The 24107-nt window shown below is 32.2% G+C and overlaps 1 protein-coding gene across 1 annotated transcript in view; it reads left to right on the forward strand.

The window, feature by feature from the left end:
• The first annotated feature begins 493 nt into the window (after positions 1-493).
• The window catches only part of LOC140057115 (uncharacterized), a 29365-nt gene continuing 5751 nt past the window's right edge, over positions 494-24107 (forward strand). Inside the window, exons 1-10 of the mRNA XM_072102657.1 lie at positions 494-1066; positions 2855-2951; positions 12893-12963; positions 14910-14981; positions 15439-15499; positions 19912-19987; positions 20639-20784; positions 21799-22233; positions 23151-23214; positions 23672-23846. Of these exons, the coding sequence (XP_071958758.1) occupies positions 578-1066; positions 2855-2951; positions 12893-12963; positions 14910-14981; positions 15439-15499; positions 19912-19987; positions 20639-20784; positions 21799-22233; positions 23151-23214; positions 23672-23846 (1686 nt within the window). The 5' untranslated portion in view covers positions 494-577. The remainder of the gene's footprint in view (positions 1067-2854; positions 2952-12892; positions 12964-14909; positions 14982-15438; positions 15500-19911; positions 19988-20638; positions 20785-21798; positions 22234-23150; positions 23215-23671; positions 23847-24107) is intronic.

Genomic DNA, 24107 nt, shown 5'->3' on the forward strand with positions numbered 1-24107 from the left:
TGTATAGATCCAGAATAGGGGCCCGGATCATTTACAACCATGGTTCGCAAAAAGTTAGTTAGTTATCGGACGCAGTATGAAAAATAGGTTTTATTGGAAAACGCAAATTTTATAATAATTCATTTGTCAAAATGTATATTGTTAAATAAGGTAAAAATCGAAGAGACGCGGGAGTGGTCTAGTGGTTAAAAAAAATAATATAGTATAGCTTAGTAACTAATTTTATAGCTCCATGATATTACAAACTTTAGGTACAAAAAGTGTATACTATAAGTATCAAAACTATTTTTATGTATGTCTGTATCTTTATAATCTATTTTTGTTTTTATTTCTGTAAAATGTCAATGTATCTCTGAAAAACATTTATAAAAAGCGCTAAAAAATAAAAATGAAAAATATAAAGATGATTTCGAGAAAAAAAACACGTACAAACTTAAAATCGCCCCCATCGGTCGACTTATGAAGTGTCCCGGATGATTAGTTTTTACAGCAATGGCGACCCACTGGTGAAAATTACGATCGACTGATAAACAGATAAGTAACACTAAATCAAAGGTTTTAAAGAAATTATAGCACTATGGTGTGCAAAAGGGATGTATTGTCGTGGTTTAAGGAACTTAATATCTTCAAAAGACTTGACTTTGTGTGTGCTTTGATGGATTGTTGTAACCCCATTGAGTTGCGTTTTCTAGGGACGTACGTAGAAGACCTCTGCCGCAGGGACTACGATCGGCTGAGGGAATTCCAGATAAATGCAAGCAACGTTCAGTATTTGTCTAAACTTACGGACGTAAATGACATTAGAACTCTTGATAAAATGCTTACTAGTTTAGCATTAATGGACTCCACATTTAAGGAGGGAGCTGAGGTGATATTTGATATATTAAAACAGCATACGGACTCGATTTTATATTCCTATCAAACATCGGTGTCTATCGAGCGAGTTATGTTGTTGGCAGTTATGGCTGTAAATCACCCAGCCTTTGAATTCAGCCAAAAACAAGAATTGAGGACTCAACTATCTGTCCTACTCAAGGCAGTAGAAGTGAATTCACCATGCAACCAGGTCAGTCCTAACATTATTAATATTATTATTTTAATACTACACTAGGGCCTACTAAAGATATATATTGTCTTTTCTCAATCAATGTAATGACATAAATAAATTAAAAATTTAAACGAATAAAAAGTTTTACTTCTTCTAATAATGGAAGCGTTATCCATCTTTTTTATGCTCTTTATAATATGACCTACAAACCAAAATTCTTTACTTGAATATTTATTAATTTAAGGTGAAAATATTTTTAATGAACAAACTCTTTTTATTCCACCACTAGATAGAGACGCCACACAAGGACTGCAACGTAAGTGATTTGACCAATCACAAATGATGGATGACTCGAACAGTCGCTTATCATTGGTCAACTCACTTGTATTGCGTCTACGTTCTTGCTTTGCGTTTCTAGTTGGAACCAAGCTTAAATAAAATCAAACTGTATCTGTATTCAGGGACAGATCCGAAAAGGGCACGCATGCTCCTTTTTAACTTGATAGTAATAGTTTGTTTTTAACGTTTCAAGAAATCCTGGATCTGCCTCTCTGGTAGTCTTTCATATTTTGGTTTTGGACAAAATTTCAAGGTTGTCCCTTGTTGTATCTTGCAGCATCTTATGTCATTCAGTACAAAACTTATCTCTAAATGTTATGCGCTCTAAGAAACGCACAATATAATTAGTTAGCTCTAGCCACACCAAGCTACAAACTGAGTTATACTGTAGTTTGTATAGTAATTACCTATGGATTGGTAAGGTAATTAGTAAGGTAATTAGTATTTATATAATAATTAGTAAAATGATTACTACTGTAAAATTATCAGTACTATACTATACATTAAAAAAATGGACATTTTATTGAATGGAATATTAATGAATTATGAAGGCGTATATAGTAAAATAAAACTGAAAATCATAACAAATAAACATGAAATTATGCTAAAATTGGAATTAACGATAATTAGGTCTTGGGCATATCACATTTTTTTGTCATATAAAGTTTGATCTATGTAGACAGAGCTTTACTTAAAATTAAGTTTGAATATTTCTTAAATTAAAATGTTCCCAGGCATTAACAATATTAATTAACTGTCTACTGTATGTTCAGTACCTAAAATATAAAGGGAATTTAGAAAATATAATGTTAAACAATGTTATTGGTTATGTTTTTTCAACTATTTTTATTTCTAATACTTGTATTTGTATAGTATTAGTACTCTCCTCTTGTGCTTCATAAATTGGATAATTTAAATAACACATATGCAATGCAAATGGCAGGTTCATCAAAATGTTAACAGTAAAACACAATAATCTTGGGAATTCCCAATTCTAACTAATGATATAATATACTAATAATATTATGAAAGGATGTATGTGATTGGATAGCCAACATCATTTGTGACCAATCATTTTAGCTCTTAAATATATATGGTGAAGATCAATCAATCATTTGTAAAAGATCAATAAAATGTCATAGGTCATATCAATATGTAACCAATGTCAAAGGTCATATCAATATGTAACCAATGTCAAAGGTAATATTTGTTTGTTTGAGGATGGCTACAAAATCATCAGTATGTAATATTTAAAATATTTACAATTTTATTTTTTTAACATTCCTACTTTATTCATTGCAAAATAAGGGTACAGTAAATTTGTTAAGAAGGGGATGTCTCCAAATAAAGTCTTGGTAATCATTCCTTAATAAATTAAAAATGGCTGTCCATTTTGATTTAGTAGTTGATACTGTAAGTGTAAGCATATGATTTTCCAATAGATTTGTTTAATTTATTTTTTTTCAGAGCGATAACACAACAGTAGGTGAAGCAGTTGAAGAAATAGATTGTAACGAAGATTTGTCGGGACAAGCCAGTATAGATCGTGTCCGTTCCAACAAAGGTATGATATTGTGTTTATTTGCGATAAATAATGTAGAAACTATGCATTCACATGTCATTAAGATAACGTTCACACTGGGTAAACATACTGTAACAGTCTTGAATCATTCAATTATATAGTATCCGTTCACACTGTCAACACCTTGTTCACACTGTGAACACATCTGTCTCGGGTTATTCAGATAGCATGCATTCACACTGAAAACATACCTGTCCCATGTCAGTTGGATACTGTAATATGCAGTCACACCGTGAACACAATACCTGTATCATATCAGGCAGTATAGATATAGCATGCATTAACACTGACCACATGCAGTACCAGGTCATTCAGATAATATGCAGTCACACTGTGAACACAATACCTGTATCATATCAGGCAATATAGATATAGCATGAATTAACACTGACCACATGCAGTACCAGGTCATTCAGATAATATGCAGTCACACTGTGAACACAATACCTGTATCATATCAGGCAATATAGATATAGCATGAATTAACACTGACCACATGCAGTACCAGGTCATTCAGATAATATGCATTCACACTAAACAAACAGTAACTGTCTCGGGTCTTCTAAGATAACATGCATTCACACTGAACACAATAACTTAAAATACAGTAACTTTGATTCTTTATATCAATATACAATTTTATCGTACAAAGGGAATTGTGACTATGAGGCATTTCATAAACAATTGTTTACTGTTGGTATAGTAATGTTAACAATATGAGGCATACTATAGCTAATGGATATAAACCCATTTTTATTTTAGTATAGTCATCATGTCAGCAATTTAACATTGTTATATAATAATGGTGAATGGAGGAGTACTGTACAGGTACCTTTGTCAAAATTCATTATACAGTTAGTCATCTTTAATGAAAATGTATTTTATAAATAAAACTGTCTGTCACTGCTATGACTTTGTATTTAATTCTATTCAGACTCACTTCTTCCAGTAAGTATTTGGGTGTTCCAAAAAACAAAGACCTTGACTGAGATTAGAGACCTACTGTACGGTAACCCCCCTTACAACTTCTCAATTTACATTACATAACGTATATTAGTAGGTTTTGTTGGGGTCTCTGTCTTTGGTATTACATGTAGTTCTTCTCACAAAGATTGATTAATATTCAGATATATTAATTCAGATAACATTTATTCAGATAATAATGAATGGACATACAGTATACAAAATAGAAAAAAGATATTAAAGTGAACATAGATAATACAATAATTATTATCATGGATCCCTTCTAGAAGTTAAAAACTTGTCTCGCAGGGATTCACAACAAAACACAATATAGTCAGTGAAATATTATAATTACTTAACTACTTTAATTCTTGACCTAAAAGATAAACAGTTGATCAGAAAATGTATAAAATAATTTAATACAGTGGATGTTATGTTTCATAGCTTTGACGCCGTCCTTGGGGAATAATATTTGATTTCAAAATTTATAGTAAACACAATAGTACAAAGTTGAGAAAGTTCCCAGGCGTGAGATGCAGACAAAACACAGACATGATTGGTTGTAATATAGTTGGATGGCTGGATTAATATGATTGTTAGCGACAGGAAAAAGGAAGGAAACAGGAATTACAATTAGTGGAATGTTCCACTTCTGTTTGAATATACCACCTTGTAATTGTATTAAGCTCTGTCTACACTATCAAACTTTGTGACAACAAATGTGATGTGCCTTTATATGGAAATGATGATGTCATATAATTACCATGATGATGTCATATCATTACCATATTTGGGTATATCACTACCATATTTGGGTATATCACTACCATATTTGGGCACATCACAAGTCACTATTTTTATTAGTGTACACAGAGCTTTAGGTCAGGTGGTGTGACTAAAAACATTGTGACAAAACAATTGTGATGTGCCTATATATGGACATGACGATGTCATATCAGTACCATATTTGAGCATATCACTACCATATTTGGGCACATCACACTTTTTTTGTTAGCGTACTGTACACAGAGAAGAAAATTGGTAGCTACTCTAGCTGTGATTGCCTTAATAATATATATATGATATTCCTTTCTAAATTATATTCAGTATTCTTTAATTGGTTTCCAATTCAAGAAATGTACAGTAAGGACGTCCGTGCAATTGCGGTTCACATACGCCATGCCCTTACGCTGCGTCCATAACAAACCTGAAGTGACTCTTGTCGAATTAAAGCGTTCGTTCTGGTACTAACTGTAGTGTAGTATTATTTATATTCTGTCTTTATAAAGACACTTGCAGTGCCAAAGCATCACTAAAGCATTTATTTCCAAAGTGGTTCAGTTTAGTTAGTTGATGATAACAAAATTATAAAATAATTTACACGTGTACTGTACATGAAAATATGCCATAGGCAGTACTGTACTATAGTATCCAAGATAAATAAATAAAAAATGTTAAGATATTTAATTCATAATGTCACAATTATTTTAATATGAAGTTGTTGTCCTTTTTAAAACTGATCCAAGAATAAATCAATTAAATTCTTTATACTGTACATAGATTTTATATGTATAAATAGTAATAATAATAATAGTAAAAGCTTTATTTTAAAACGGTGGCTTCTTCGCAACAAAATGTGTTCTTCCACGAGGCCGTATGAAAAAAATAAAACTACAATATCACAATTATCAAACTGATGAACAAACACGAAAATTATACATTGAAAAAGAAAAAAAAATATAAAAGATTTATATTAATGAATTAGTACATTGTTTTACGTTTACTTATGTTTGACCTGTTTCAGTCCTCCATTGCCATAATACTATTTACATTGCAGTGTGAAATGCAGCCATACGTTTATTGTACACACAAAGTCCCATAAGGTACAGTCAAAGTAGCAATAGATTTTGATAGTTATCCCACCATTTTGAGCCAAGTTGACAGGTCATAATCAATGTACATACAGTTTATGGGTGAAGTATCAAATATTTGCATAGACCACCATTGTGCTTTACAGTATCAGTACTGTAGGCCTACCGTTCTGTATTTGATATATCACCTACAGTATTGTATAATTGTATGGCATTAATTTCAACTTTCCAGAATCGGGACATCTTGGGCTACACCATTAAGAAGAAATCTTAAAGCCCCATTCCCTACGTTTTTTAGATCTAATTTAAGATCACAAACTATATTTAATGTAAAAATAATACTATATGGTCCTATTGCGATAACTTTTTTCGTCTTTAAACGGTTAAAAATGTGAAAAATAAATCGATTTTAATAATTATAGCGGCCCGCTATAAATCCCAAAATGCATTGCGCGCGGATTGATATTGTTGTTTTTCACCTGTAATTCGCCCACTTTTCGATCGATCGTGAAGCCAAAACAAATGGAAGACTCCTAACTTTTCAGCGAAAATACCGGGTTTTCCCCAATTTGTATCAACGGAGTCTGGCAAAAATAGAAAGACAATTAATGTAGCAACTATACAACGTCAGGCTAGGTATATAGCTAGCGTACGATGTTCGTACGTTACCGATGTTTACCAGCTAGGCCTACAAAACTAAGCCTAGCTAGGCTAGGCCTGAGACCGTCCACGAGAGGTCGATCGCCGCGAGCTACTTAGGTAGTGCATTGTTTCTCACTTTTTATCATAATTTACCATAAAACGTACATTTAAGACAAGGAATGACATGGTTTAGTGTTTTTAAAGTGATATATATGTATTATTTTCCAAAAAACGTCCAAAATTGCAGGGAAGGGGTCTTTAATATGGAATGATTTTGGTATCTTTTTTGACCAAAATTCTGGTTTTTTGGAGAAATATCTGGATGATATCAAGGAAGAAAATACAATTTTGTTAGTTCATAGTTTAATTTATCATTGCACAGTAAAAAAATACAATTGGTACTGTATAGTGTAAATAAACATTTTTTTTAAATATGATGAATAAATTAATAATAATTATAGCACATAATACAATTTTACTAGCACTTTACACACAAAAGTGATCCGGATTGTTCCCAAATTCCCTGTTCCAATTGTGCGCAATGTTACAGGCCTGTTATTATGTTATTCAAAATCAGAGCTGCATTTCAAAGTACAATCTGATAAATATTGATTTCTAACCATTGAATACAATATAATATCAACATCAGTTTCAATACACTATAATTGTTTAGTGTTGTTATTGCATTTTGACCCAGATTTAAATTGTAAATGTCAGAAGAAAGAAAAATAAACACATTTATTAGCTTTATAGACATCAGCCTATCGAGAAATAAAAAAGAATATCTAAATTCAAACAATGATGTACAATAGAACAGAGGTTGGAACCAATTTTAACCAACTAAATAGCAAATATGAAAGAGAATGACATTTGTATACTGTCATTAATGCAGTAATTTATGTGTGTGTCCTCCTTATATGGACATATGGTACAAAAGCTCCTTATATGGACATATGGTACAAAAGGCTTGTTTTTTTCATGTAAATAACCAACCAATTTAAAGTTAAAACAACACAAAATGATAATTTGAACAGTGAATGTGTGATTAAGTCAAAGTGAATTCAATTCAAAGAAATCAATTAACATTTGTAGCGAAGTAACAAATCCTATGTGATGTACAGTACTGTCTAATCTAATACAAAAAGAACATATTGTATTTAAAACATATTGACAAAAAATAGCCTCTGATTGCACTTTGTCCATGTGTTTAACATACCCTAACCTACCACTACTAATGCTAGTAGACAAGTGTTTATTTCAGTATTATAATTTTCTTTTCTTTATACCGGTCGTTTGGAGCCAATTTATTCCGGTAAATCTTGCTGAAATCTCCAGCTCCAGCAACAATAATAATGGTAGTAAAGTGATGATAACCAAATCATAATTCTAATCTGGCTAACAGAGCATAAACAGTCGTCATTACATTGGCATTAAATGAAATACAGTACCCATCCAGTGTTAGTCCCATGGGATATCTTGCTGACAGTGGCTAATGGATTGTATACTGTTCTACCACCATACAGCCACGTTACATGCACATACTGTACTCTGTATGAATATACATAATGTAATTTTATTAAGTGTTTTGCGTTTGGTCTTTAGTTTAAAACTGATCTGTCTGGCAATGTAAAAGATGAAAAGAATATTTATTTCATTTCAGTATGTTTTTTGACAATAAATGATAAGTTATGTTTTTATGATTTTAATATCAGTAATATCCTTAATTCTCATCATAATCATCATTTATTATCAATCATCATTATCATTATCCTACAGTATTTAGTAATCAATCAAGTTTCTTCTTCATCATCATCATTATCATCTAACTTTTGTCTTCATATCATTCTTATCATGTGTCATCATCATCATCCTCATCATCGTCATCATCGTCAACATCATCATCTAACTTTTGTCTTCAAATCATTCTTATAAATGTGTCGTCATAATCATCGTCATTGTCGTCGTCAATGTTATCATCTCCTTAATATATCTTCATCATTATTATCTTCAATTGTATTGCTATTATTAATATTTTATGTAGAGACTTACTGATATTACTGTATACAATCTGTTTATTTACAATTCTTCTATTTTCTTTTGAATCCAGAACAGCCAGTAAATATGTTCAATGTACAAATGTTAATAAACCTAAAAGTCAAAATCACATAATGTTGTTAACATTTGCTATATTTATCACGTCAGGAACATAAAATATATAAACATGTCGTCTTGTCAGCATTGTGCTGATGAAAGGTCAATTAGTCGAAGCAAACATCAGATAATAAAAGTAAAAACAGTTGCTCAAACCATCGATGGAATGTATACACTACTGTATACAGTAGTAAGTAGATATTATGTATATTGCATAGCTACTGTAACTGTAGGTTACTCAGTCGAGGTGTTGGTGGCTACTTTAGTTAAGCTTGGTTCCCACTAGGATGTAACGCAAGGACGTAAACGCAAGTGTGTTTACCAATGACAAGCGACATTTTGAATAATCCATCGCTTGTGATTGGTCAACTCACTTATTGTGCGTTATGTCCTTGTGTTGCGTGTCTAGTGGGAACCAAGCTTATCGTTATAAACCCTATTATTAATATTAAGGGCAAAACAAAAAATTAAGCCTCATCTACCTCCCCTGATTTTCGAGCCAGCTCTGTTTAAAAACCGTAATATTCGTTTATAGCTTTCTTGTGATTGTACTGTAGTTTGGAGTGCTTTATTTATTCATGTTTTAAAGAGTTTTAGAGTTAAATATAATACTTAAAAAACAGCTCCCTCTTGGATCCGCCAACTGATCTTCGCTAAGTAAATTAGTTAAACAACTGGACAATGATAGGAGCCGTCCAGGCATTTGGTCCAGAATGGGAAATGATCGCAAATCTGGATTTAAGGTCACTTTAAGGTCATATATATAATCAAAACTAGGACTCTTTATATATGCATACTTCATTACTATTATTAAGCATAATTAATATACAAATAATTTTATGTATTTACTTTATTATTAAAGTAAATACAATATTTTTATTTTAAATAAACTGATTTAAGAATTTTGTATTACATCTAGCAATTTTTTTTTTCTGTTGACATTTTTTGGTTAATATATTTTTTTATTTCGGAAACATGAGTCCATATTAAAATTACAAAACATCTACGACTACTGTACTACTACTAAAACTATCTACATCTAAATCTACAGTACTACAACTTATCTTTGCTTTAAAAAAATTATAATTTTCCACATACTGTAATATCAAATTTATTAATTATGTCATTCCTTGTAATTTTCATAAAAACATGATATTTTTTGCTTTAAATAATTTCAATGTTATTCTTTCAACATTTTAATTATCATTGCTGTATCATGTAAAATTGTATGTCACTGTTGCTAGTTTTCACATTGATTTTCTTCATTGACAATTTGTTTATTCAGGATCGTTATTGTCTACTATATCATATCATAATAAAATTAAATCTGCAATTTAAACAAGTGCGCAAAACATTAACGTTTATATTCCATTATAAAGCAAAAATCGATAACGATTTTACTCGATCATAAAAATTCAAAATATACAGACTAAAAGATACATTGCAATAATATTTTATGTTCTATTTTTAGAATATAATTGATAACCTCAGCTGTGTAAAATCAATATGATGGCCACACTATGTTTATGTTGAATATCTTGTTACATTTTGTTCCTTTCAATTGTGGGTTTGTTGCCCACAAAAATACATAATTTGTAGGCTTGTGTGTTCCTTTAGATTCATAAAATCTTTTTTTGAATGGAGTCTGCACTGATTTTTGCTATTGATACGGACTCTAATCTCTAAAAACTATAAAGCTCTGTTTACACTATCTAGTTTGACAAAAATGTGATATGCCCAAATATGGTAGTGATATGCCCAAATATGGTAGTGATATGCCCAAATATGGTAGTGATATGCCCAAATATGGTAGTGATATGGCCAAATATGGTAGTGATATGCCCAAATATGGTAGTGATATGCCCAAATATGGTAGTGATATGCCCAAATATCTACGCTCGCGCTAAGGTCAAATTTTCGTTCGCCAAAATGGCGAAAGGTTTTGAAAAACATTAGCCAAATTTAAAATCCTTTAGCCAAATTTAAAAAACCATAAAAATTCGCAAAAATGTTTATCAAATAAATAATGCATGTATTTGTTTGTTATTTTACTTCTTTTACATTTATATTATTATTAGGTATCCCAATGAAGCTGATTTTCGTTACCGCGATTTTAACACGTTCGTGAAATTTCAAAAAGTGACGTGTCTTTGAAGTTAAAAATATACTATTTCTTATGTACCCATGAGAATAAAAATTATATGCCGGGAAAGATCTTGTTTAAGGGATTATTTTTATATATTTTTAATCTATGTTTATTAAATATTTTAATAGAAAACGCGAGTTAAAAATGAGGTACAAAAGCCGGCGAGCCAAAATCTGCGCGCTAAAAATAACTTTGGAAAACACCTACCCATTTTCGCACCCGATCGCACGAGGTCCATAATAGGTGGTGGAGTAATTTTTGTTGCATGTTATCAGGCTTTAAATACTCTTTATTTTGATATGTAAATCGGTTATTATTATTATGTACATCCGCCTCATATGTCAATTTTAACGATAAAAATTCAATTTTTGAGTCTTTCTCATTATCAAAATCTGGCTAATTTAGTATTGAATTAAAGCTAATTTATATTTCTGTTTGATAAACCACATCGTTTTATTTGACTTTGCGTGGACCTGGTGCGAAGAAACCAACAAGACCAACCACTGAAAAAAATAATCCCTACCATAAATATCAGTGTTTACCATTTTCCTTACGGGGGATTCAGTTCTCCGCTTATTACTAAATTACCGTCGCCCAGGCAATGTGCATGGTATGCATGTATTAGCGCGTTAATTAATGATTGGGTAACCCCCGCAGTGGACTGTTCCATTTTCTGAACTAGTCTTCGCCGCACACGAGGCATGTCGAAAAATGTCGCCTCTCATCATGGAATATTTGCTTCGAAACGTCAACTTTACCGATTTATTAAATTATTTAATAAGTGGAATATTTATCAATCTATTATATAAAACAAGTACGTTAGGAAGAAATGTACTGCAGAAATTTAAGAAGCTTTGAATTTGCTATGCAGCGGCCGTAACCCATTCTATGTAGGCGGCCGAAACGCGCTTTGGCCAGGGTTGCCGTTGTAGTATACGTTGTTTCTTAGCTATTCAATTTAAAGCGCAACTTTCGGTTAGAATAATCGAAAGGGAAATAAAATTAAACATGTTAACATTATACTATTGTCTATTGAGGTAATTACTTTGTTAAATTTAAAATTCCCCTTTTTAAATAACAGAACAGCCTCGTTTACGGAAGTATTCGTCCACATGTTTCTGTTTACATTTTCTTCTTGAAGTTCATTTTCTACGTCGAAGAATAGGGACTTCCCCTTTTATTCGCTCATCATCCACGAACCAATCACATTAACTGTGTGTCATTAAAACGTCATCGAGGCACGCTCTGCGCATGTTTAAACAGAACTAAAAAAATGAACACGGCGATCGTGACGTCGTCGCATACCGAGTCAGAAAGTACTGAAGTACGTGTGGCGAATTCTCGCTCCCATAGAAGTCACGCCGACCAGGCTAGGCCTAGGCTTGGAAATGTATTTTCGCCAATTTGGCGAACGAGGCAATACTTATTTTCGCCAAATGGAGACTCCAGTCGCCATTGGCGAATTGGCGAGCGGTTAGCGCGAGCGTAGAATATGGTAGTGAAATGCCCAAATATGGTAAGGATATGCCTAAATATGTAAGGATATGGCCAAATATGGTAGTGATATGGCCAAATATGGTAGTGATATGCCCATATATGGTAGTGATATGCCAAAAATGGTAGTTATATAATGTCATGTCCATGTATTCTTTTTGCTTTATAAACCAAAAAGAAAGATTTACAGTATTTTATAATCATTTATTAGAGTTTGTTCTCAGTTTGTATTGTTCCATAATGTGATCATATTCAATAAATGAACTACTGTATATTAAATGTTGAATTTAGTAACTGCTATGTTTTAGTATAATAAAAGAAAGAAAGCGTCTAACGACAAGGCCCAAAAATTTGTCTCGTTGGGAGAAAATTAAACTCCCAACAACATAAAAACTACGGCCGACGCTATCTCAAAATGACTCGCCCCATTGAACAGTACTGACGAGTCAAACGTTTTGTCGGGCCTCGTCGTACGACGCAGTCTGAGTTGACAATTTTACTGTTATGCTTCATTAGTATTGAGTATTTAAAGTTAATTTGGTATTTAAAATAAATATTAATGTTTTTTCTTTCTATCCTGATCGTTAATTCAATTTACTTGTATCTGGACCTGTATCAATCCATTATTAATATTCATATATAATATTCATCCACAGTTTTTGTTCAGAATATCAAAGTAAACGGTTTTAATCGTTCACATGAAAATCGTTATGAATACACTTTTCAGGTAAGCATAATACTAAATTTGTTTCATTATTATTCAACAAAACCGATTATAAAGTTTGTTTATGTGCCAGGCTACCTGGATAAACTGACAATAGCCCATGCTCTCCTTAGGAAGAGCTACTGTATGATACAGAAAAAATAAAATTACCCCTATGTAATAATGGACTTGTGTAGGCACCACAAGATTCCACATTCATTTTGAAAACAACATAAATAATGTTATTTAAAAAACTAGGCCAACGCAGCATGAACGATTTGAGAGTTTTGTTCTCAGCTCTAATGGCAACAATGTGTTGTTGTTAATAATATCAAATCTCAACATAGATACAACATCAATGTTATAATGAGCATATTGTCCTAATTTATTACAGCGACGACAACATTGTTTCAAATAACAAAGTGTAATGCGTAATCCATGTTGTGTATATGATCTCATTTTGTAACCTTATTGTTGAGGTGGTCCCGTCATCATGTTTCATTTGGTTGAGGTCATCCCATTAATTATTTAATATTTTCTTATGATTCCTGATCTTTGATTGGAAAGGATCTTACAATTACACTTTCCTAAATTTTAAAAATTAAATTCACAATTATCTGCCACACTTTTATAAATACATAATTATTCAACTAGTAATATTTGTTATTACAAATAGTGTTCTGTAATGCACTTGTCAATTGTATGACCCACTATACGACCCCCGGGAGAGGTGCATCATGGGTGCGTCATTTACATATAATTACTGACGCAAGGGTGCGTCAAAAAACCTAGATGGTATGTCACATCAATGAACAAGGTGTGTCAATGTCCGTCACTTTACCACCCACCATATCATAAACAACATGGTCGCAGTGCGTCAAAATAGGTGCGTCATGGTCACCTAAAGGTAAGTCACATTTTTTACGCACGGGTGCGTCATGGTATTCAAAGGTATGACGCACATCGGACAAATGACGCACCTCTCCCGGGGGTCATATAGTGGGTCATACAATTGACAAGTGCATAAGTTTACAGTAATTTTGTAATACCATGGAGCTACTCGATGGTAATACACTATGTAGACGTATTGTGAGTCACTGTAAATAAAACAGTATGAATATGATATGTTTACCCAAAAATAATTGATTAAATATCTTAATTAAAAGTAAACAAATGTAGTTTACTGCAGTAGAATAATTTTGCTGTTCTCTAAACATTATTTTCATCTTTTAATTCAATATTTTAAACGGTTTAGCTGGTCGATACCATCTTATTGCTAAAGAGGATCCAGTTTGTTAATGAAATTATTATAATTGTAATGTGTGTATTGTTGAGGTGATCCCACCATGCACCTGGTCACCTAACTACGGTCATTGAAAATCAAATTTCAAATAATGTAACATAACTATAAACATAAATTAATATTTCATTTTTAAATTTGATTATTACAATTACAAAAATATACATACAGTTATTATAGACTACAGACCTGTACTTCTGAATAATAAGTGTTTTTAGCTGTTTTAAAATGACTGTAGAAATGAAATAATTGAAATAATTGTATCCGTGAAATAATCCAATGGTTTATTTATTAGTAGTTTTATTGATTTCAACATTATTTTCATGATTAATGATTCTTTTCCTTTTCCGATATTTTTTCGCAAAGGGAATAAAAAAAAAAATATCACTTTAATTTAAAGTGATATTTTTTTAAATATTAAATTTATTTAAATTTAATTTTAAATATAAATATTAATTTAAAGTTTAAATGACATCTAGCTAATATATACCTATAAAATATATATAAAGTAAAGTGATATACTGATAACAATATTGGGTTGTTGTTCCCATTTGAATTTTTCTTGACTATTCCATTTTATCGGTAGGGGTGTTCAGTTACTTTTTTTTTTCAAATTCATTTTATCCAGGTGCCATACAGTTTGTTATTATTCGTTTGTGGTTTTTTTTAGATTACGTGGTCAGACAACTCGGTGACCAGTGTAAGCAAAACGCATGTCCAGTTATTTGAATTCCAATGCAAGGCAAGTTTTGTTTTTAATCATTTAAAAGAAAAATATTATTAATCTAACCTCTGTTTTATTATGTCTTCTGGCTTAAAGATTTTCACACTGAAAAAATAATGACAACAACATTTTCTTTTCATTTTTAACATAATAGTTATTCACTTTGACCAAAAGTTGGATCCAACAAAAATTATTTACCTGAAAAAACTGAAATTTAAAGTCAAATTGGTTGAAATTTTGTCTTTTTAAAAGAGAAAATGTTTTTTTTTTTCGATAAACTTTAATAAAACTACAAAATAGCTCATTCAAAATCTGATTTTATTCTTATCTTCATTTTCATTTTTTTGTGGGACAATACATCTTTAATTAAAGATGTCATTTACAGTAGCTACAACAATTTTTATTTCCATGATATTTTAAGGATTTTGTCAACAAATTAGCAAATGATTAATGTTATTAAAATTATTTTCCTCAGTTACTGAATCTTTTTCCTGAGCAAGCAGGCGAACATAAATCGATGATGCCATACCTTGAAGGTGAGTAAATTATTATTAATTTTTAAGAATGTATTAAATATAGTATATTATTATTTATTATATCATTTACCACTGCGATACCAGAAGAATGAAAAAGGAGTATCTGTTGTAACATTGGTTTAAATGACATTAACCAAAATGCTGAAGTTGATCCTTAATTGGAGGTGATAAATTCGGACAACACTATAGCCAACCCCTTTTTCGGGGGGTGGGGGGGGGGGGGAACATCATAAATGGGGTCACTTCATATTAAGAGGTCACTTTGTTGGGACTCCTGATGTTGTTTTCTAGCACACCCCATCCCACCTGCCCCACCCATAATTGAGATTCTATTACTGTACAGTGTATTTGTTCAGTAGTAATACAGTAATACTGTAACTTTGTAAGACATTATGTTTCTTAGGGTCTGTTTCTGCTGAAAAAATAAAAATAATCGATTTTTTCCAGTCACCGCAAACCACAAAAATAATCGCGTTGCAATTGAAAATTGCTACGACTTTAATCGGTTATTCAGGTAATCGGTTTTTAAAATCACGTCATCATTCCCCCACAGCGCAGTTCAAGTTATGAAAGGCCGATGAGAGTTGGTTTGTTTACATCCTATCGCTGCCTAAAACTCTCACATGTAGAGCTACGATTAAAAATTACTCTTACGTAAAGCTATATTATTTGTAAAATAAACATCTAGGCCTACTACCGTACCACATACAACAGAATAATGATGTTATATTAATAAGGACACGTCGGCGAAAAAAGTTCGTTTCGCCGTTCGTTGGTTCTACCTTCGGCCTGCTAGGGCCTAGCCTAGAGGCTATATATTTCTACCGAAACAAGTCAACAGACAACAGGCCTAACAAATGACATGTAAAACATCGTTAGCCTGAACTGGTGGTATGTAACGGGTGTACTTGTAACACAGAATCCCGGAGTCTCTCGGTATAATTCTCCCCCACAAAATAATAAAAATCAAATGTTTAACATTTGATTGTTATTCGGTCTACCCTACATCGCGATCGTGGTTTTGCTGATCGTCGTCGATATCGCGCAAATAAACAGCATGCTTTGTGACGTGAATAAGTTTGTCATACTCTAGAGGTCAAAGTGAGGTCAATAATCGCTATTTGTGTTGCAGCTCAAAACTGCTCCGCAATAATCGGTTAAAACAAGAAATAATCGATTAAAACACGCAATGGATTGAGTGTTTTTAATCGGTTATTTTTAATCGGTTATTTTATTTTGCGCCGTTTCTGCTGCCCAAAAATAATCGATTAAAAAAATAAACGGTTAATAATCGATTATTTCTGCTCAGCAGAAACAGGCCCTTAGTAAATTATTGGACTTAACTTCTTTCACGTGTGTTAACAATACATTCTCTTACTTGGTTATTTATTGTTTATGACTCAGTAGATATTACATTTATCAACACTGTGAAGCTTGTTATAATTAAGTCATAAATTATGGTAGACCTGGTTTTGATACTTCTGTTGTTAGTTGTGATTGGTTCGATTCTCCTCTGGTTCGATTCTTCTCTGGTTCGGAATGATGTTGTGTACACAATAGACTACACAGACCAATTTGGTAGTCTTGCAGTTCAGTCTACCTGTATTAAGAAAAAAAACTTGCCACCCATCAGAAAAAAAATTTGAGAAATGATGATGTTGGGATGCTCACACTAGAGGGCGTAGTAGATAAATTCTTCTTTTTCTTATTAGTATCTCATTTCGGAGATTAAGGTCATGTCAGTTTGTTTCATTTATTACTTCTGGTCGTCGTCGTCGTAGTAGTATTTCAATTCATCTTTGGTTCTGTTGATTTTCAGGGTATCTGAAGGTGCGCATATTTGCTTTCAATCTTAAGCTCTGTCCACACTATCAAACTAGTTTGACAATAAAAAGTATGATGTGTGCAAATATGGTAGTGAAATGACATCATCATATATGAGCACATTTTGTTGTCACATAAAGTGTGATAGTAAAAAAACAAAATGTGTATAATTTCCAGTTAAATGAACATTATTTATGTATTGTATATTATTGAGACAATATTTGTTACTAGAATTTACACCATTTAAAAACCTGGTTTTCTTGTGGGGTTATTCATAGAAATTGAACCCCGTAGCTACAGGTATGTATTTGAACATTACATCTTGGTCATGTTCTCAGCAGGCATTTGGGTGTCAATAAATAACATGTTACACCCAATTTTGACCTTAATGTTCAGATGTATCTGTTCAATATATTACATCCTTACAGACATTATTAAAAGTATGTACAGTAGACAGTGACTGTTTTATTAAATTGTAATGTGAAACAGTTGGAATGTTTTCAATTATGTCAAATTTGTTTGTAACATTCAATACGAATACGATCATAACGATTAGACTTCTAACATTGTTACTGTACGTCTATTAATATTAAGGGACCATTTTGCACTGGCGTTTTTATTTTTAATATTAGGGAGCGTTTCATTTGCGACAACCAAACTTTGTCATGTTAATTGTGCGCATGTGGAGATAAAGGGACGCGTGTCCTCACCTCGACATAGGTTTTGATTCTTTCTAGGTCCAGGTGACGGCCAACGACTCATTGATTGACCTGACATAGGTTGGTCATAGCATATCAAAAGATTAGATTGTAGCATAAATATTATCTCTTTCTCGTTTTCGCAATCGTTGCGCCCTCATCGGGAATTGTATTGAATTGGAATACTATACTCATGTTATAAAATGACAAACGCAAAAATGTTTTCATGTTGGATAAGTATAATTGGTTGTTCATTGGAGATGCAACCTTTACCTTGTATATGGATTTTTGGAATAACAGACTTTACTTATAACAGACTTATTGCATGTTTTTTTTAATCTATTATTACATCCAGATGGTCATAAATTTTCAAAATTTATGTTTTTCTGTCAAAAAATTAAATAATCATTAAAATAATAATTGTTTGTGATTTCAAAATATGAATAATTGTACTGTAATTCACAAATAATTGATAATTAACCGAATTAATATTTACTCCAGTTTGTATTGACCTCTATGTGACCTTAATTTCTGCTCAAAACAAGGTGACCTTGTAATTATTGGGATATGGGTATAGAAAGAAATGATAATATTATAGGTAAATTAAAGGTCAAACCCCATATTTGGTATATTTAACTGTGCACAAGTGTGTGGTTTTATCGAAACCAGCAAGTTATATTTAGACCATTACATCATTCAAGGAAATATTGTTTGTCATTTAAATCTTTTAAAAATGAATGTAATTAAAAAAGAAAATTATTATCGTAGTAATATTAATTAAATACTGTACTATTTTGATACAATAATAAAACACATTTTAATGTATTTTGTTTTGTTTTCCTTAAAATGTTTTGTTTATCCAAAACAAAATTACGGTATATTTCGGTGTATAAGTCGCACTTTTGACACGCAAATTTTACCTCTAAATTAAGGGTGCGTCTCATACACCGAACATAAATGCCTCACCACACAGATTGTACATATCGTCACCTCGTTTGCTAGGCCTGAGTAGGCTAGGCCTAGCTACAGTATACTAACGTAACGGCAACCTGCTTCTGCCTAGTTTTCAAGGCATTTTAGCATGATGTTATACTAAATATGATGAAAAGATTTGTTCATTATGGAGCTGCTGTTTTAGGCGCTCCGATAAAATTCCATTTTTAAACGTTTACGATTGGAATAGGCTAGTATTTATTCATAGTTATACGCACGATCGCCGACCGCCGTACCCCCAGCGCAAGCCCTTCTTGGGCGGCCACATGGTGTACGATATTCGACTAGTATATTCTCCAGGTGATTATAGCATGGACCTATCGTACACACTTCTCGGATACATAGATACTAATCAAATACGATTTTCTGTGAAAACGTGCGCCCTCTCGAAATGATCGATCGAGGCTAGCCCACACACATGTACGTGTTACACACACGGTCATGCACTCGATATTGCGGGTGCGAAACTCATGAATAACAAGTTAGAAAGAACTTGTTGAGGCTGGGCGCGGCCGAGCCTAGGTAAGAAAAAACCTAAATAAAGGAGGCCGTTGTAGATACAACAAAATTATTATTACAATAATATTGATTACAATTTTTAAAAAAAATTGTTTTTATGAAATATAAGGTGCGTCTTTATACGGTCTTATACATCGACGATATAAAAAATACCGATATTTTACTCTCAGTTAGGGGGTGAGTCTTATACACAGGTGCGACTTATACACCGAAATATACGGTATGTTACTGTATATCAGCCCTTTCAGCATTTTTATTATTGCAGAATTATGGTGTTTTTCCGGGTTTCTAGTCAAAGATTATCAAAGTCATAATCTGTTACTTATTCTGTTATTCTGTTTATTATTATTATTAATGATTTTAATAATTTATTTGTAGGAAAACGAATATCAAGTACAGCACATAAAGGAGAACTAGCAGAGAAAACACTGCCAGACATTGAGGAATACGTTAGGTACGCAAACATTGATTTTATTATTGGCAAAAGTAAAGGCAATATCACATGATGAGCTTTTAGTCAAGTATATCAGTATCAGTTCCTATTTAAAGTGTAACCTAATTCTTTCTATTAAATGCAATATCGTCTTAATTTTACCCTACTTTAATTAGATAAGCCAATTCCTAACTCTTTCTATAGGTCTGTTTACACTATCAAACTAGTTTGACAAAAAAAGTGTGATATACCCAAATATGGTATTGTTATGACATCATCATGTCCATATATGGGCACATTTTTTTTGTTACATAAAGTTTAATAGTGTAGACAGAGCTTAAGCCCTTTTCTCACAGAATCATGCGCCAAGGAGGGGTGGGGGGAAGAAATATGGAAGCCCGTAGAGGGACGAAATGAAGGTCTGAACATAATTTGCTCAAGACATAGTAATATTACTAGAATCCAGTGTGTCAATATCTTTGCCGCAGATTTTCAAAGTACAATACAATGGCAACGGTTGCCTATCTATACCGCCTTTTTGCCGACACATGTTTTGCTAAAAATTACTTGTGTAGAGCACTATATACTACAGTTTTAACATTTGTTTAATTAGAAGATGATCTGTGATACTCATCACAAACATTTTTTCTGTTTATTTTATTTTTTTTCCAGACAACTAAGCAATCTACCGCCGCACATCCTCCAGTGCCATCACGTTGTGGCGTTCTTCTGCCCGTCCAGTCTACCAACGACTACACCGGTAATTCCAAATGTAAACGCCGAACAAAACGTTGTATTGGATCCGCTATCAACCAACTGTAAGTTGGAAATTCTAAGATATAAAATGGGCTGCATTTTTAATGCCTTTCACTGTGAAATAATGATGACATATAAACATACTTTGGCCCATTTTCACAAGGAAAAAGATAATAGCTGCTATACATAATAATATATGCGGCGTTCGTAATCTATTTTACGATCCTGTGTATTGTGGTAGTTCTATATTTGGAACGCTACTTCTGAAATAGAAATAAAAATTTCTATGAATAATATTTATTTATTGGTACGTTGGTAGTTTTATCCATCTAGTGTCTCTATGAAAATATCATTTAAATCTCATGAGGTCTGTTAAATACATTTATATATTTCTTCTATCTAATTATGACAAGCATTGGATTGAATACAATGCAGACTGCTTATATTGCATTAATTAATGCTAATTATAATATTGTATTAATTAATGCTAATTATAATATTGTATTAATTAATGCTAATTATAATATTGTATTAATTAATGCTAATTATAATATTGTATTAATTAATGCTAATTATAATATTGTATTAATTAATGCTAATTATAATATTGTATTAATTAATGCTAATTATAATATTGTATTAATTAATGCTAATTATAATATTGCATTAATTAATGCTAATTATTATAATATTGTATTAATTAATGCTAATTATAATATATTGTATTAATTAATGCTAATTATAATATTGTATCAATTAATGCTAATTATAATATTGTATTAATTAATGCTAATTATAATATTGTATTAATTAATGCTAATTATAACATTGTATACAAAATTAAAAAGTATATACACAGTTAACTCTTTGAAAACTGAAAATTCTCCAAAGAAGAAAGAAAAGTTCAAAGTTCAGAATTTCTGGGGGACCAGACAAAATTTATTAGGCCTCCACGATATTGAGAGGTGACTGTACAGTAGTAACAATCCCAAACAACTTCTTAAACCCACCAATTTTTACAAAGATTATACTATCAGTAAAGTACTGATTTAACTTGCATATTTTGAACATTTTAGGTGATGATTATCAGGTGGTATACTGCGAACAACCATGTGACACTGACCTCAATGAACAGGCGGAAAGTTTACAGTCCAACGAACAACCTGAAGTGTTCTACGCCACAGACGCCACACAAATGGCATGCCACAAGGAAGCAGAAGGAACTGTAAACCTCGCAGAAGGATATCACGTACCCTCTGAAGCGTGTCACATACCTACTGAAGCGTGTCACATGCCCGCTGAAGCGTGTCGCATACCTACTGAAGCGGGTCAAATACCCACTGAAGCATGTCAGTTACCAACGTCTAGTGACAACAGTACCAAGATGGTGTACTCGATCACCGTGACGTCACCTATGGTACACACCACCAATGTACACGCTAACATACAACACGTCCAATCAATTTATCCACAGGTCACCCTTGACAACCAAAGGCAACATAACAGAGCAGGTAAATATGTATTTCAACCATGGAACCATCATCATATTGTAGTTCAACAAAACAGAAAGCATATAAAGATGAAAAATTATTAATAGGTCAATTGATTTTGTTGAGTCAGTTTTGAATACTGCATGTATGCCAACATATTAATATTCACTTCTCACATTCATATATAAATAATTTAAATTCCGTTATTGGGATATATTTTTCGGGTGATTAAACGATTATGCAGATATTTTATATGCCACGTAATGCAAGACTAAAGGATGATGTAATAGAAGGCTGTGTTGTTATCCTAAACGTCTTTTATCTCGCGATGATATGTAAAATAAATCTCATTACTATCCTATTTCATTCTTCATAAATTTAGCCTCAAGTCATAGCCACCTCTGACGTAAAAAGAAATAGTTTAGTAATTGGTAACAACTTGGGGAGTCTCATTTTATCCCAGGTTGTATTTCTTTTTGATAACATTATACACAGTAACTACCTAAGTTATTGTTGAAAAGTTATCATAGCAAACCAAAATATGTAATATCATGTATAAATGTAATTTTTTTTTAAACATGAAGATGTCAATAAGTAAATTTTATGAAATAATAATGACAGTTTGGATAATAAACTTTCCAAATTTCAGTTTAATTTCTTTCTTTTCTTACAAAAAAAAACCCCCCAAAACAATAAAGATACAGATGAAACATTACCTCCTAGATAGAGGTAATAAATGACGAAGGTATCTATAATTAATAAGTCCAGGTATAGTAATGCTGTTATACATTAAAACATGAGATATAGGCCTATTATAAGCCATTAGATTGTACCATGATTATCTACTCTATAAATTTTGTTTACTCCAAAATGAGATGAGGCACGAGTCTTAATGGAGTCAATACATGATGTTAATAATTATTTCTCTTTTTTGTTAGAAGGAGTTGCCACTTCTCCAAGAGGTAATACCAAGATGCTACCTCCAAGACCTACTAATGCCTGGTAAGAAATGAATGAATCTATACTTTTTGTATCTTTATCTCTTGTGTTTTACAACAAAAATCACATTTTTTCGCAACAAGCTAATGTAGTGGAACTGTAGTTTGGTGGTTAACATGCTTGCCTTCCAATCCCAAGGTCCATGGTTCAATCCTAACCTAGTGCCGGGGTTCAATCCTGACCTAGTGCCAGGGTTGTAACTCACGAATTTCACTCCCTAAGCCTCAAATGAGACTTTGTTTATATATATATATATATATATATATTATTTGTGACTGCCACAAAGTACATTAAATTGGCTGGCTCGTTATACCTATATATATATAGTCCTAAACAATTACATTTTGATCCATATAGGATAGCCATAACCCCAAAACGTGACCCAATTTTGATAAGCCCACTGGAACTTATATATTATACAGGGAATAAATTAATTTCCTCTTTCGTTATTGTTTTGAAGGCCAGCATACAATCAGGCTATCTCGTCACATGTGATGTATAACGCACAGTTACAAGTAATGCCATACTCTACAACAGTAGCCAGCGATATGGTGGCGCCTGTCATCCAGGAATGGCTCAAGAAGCAAAGGCTGCATAAGTACAACACCCTCTTCCAGGGAATGACTGTAGAGCAAGTGAGTACAACCTATAGAGGGCAGTAGAATGTTATTATCATTTTTAGACAATAGGTATCAATATCGACATTAAGATTTTTATAGTTTCATCATCATCATCATCATCATCATCATCATCATCATCATCATCATCATCATCATCATCATCATCATCATAATCGTCATAATTATCATATAATCATATTTATAATCATCATCATCTTCATAATTATCATAATCATCATCATCATAATCATCATAATAATCATCATCATCATATTC

Source organism: Antedon mediterranea, chromosome 8 (assembly GCF_964355755.1).
Source record: "Antedon mediterranea chromosome 8, ecAntMedi1.1, whole genome shotgun sequence".
NCBI classification, from domain to species: Eukaryota; Metazoa; Echinodermata; class Crinoidea; order Comatulida; family Antedonidae; genus Antedon; species Antedon mediterranea.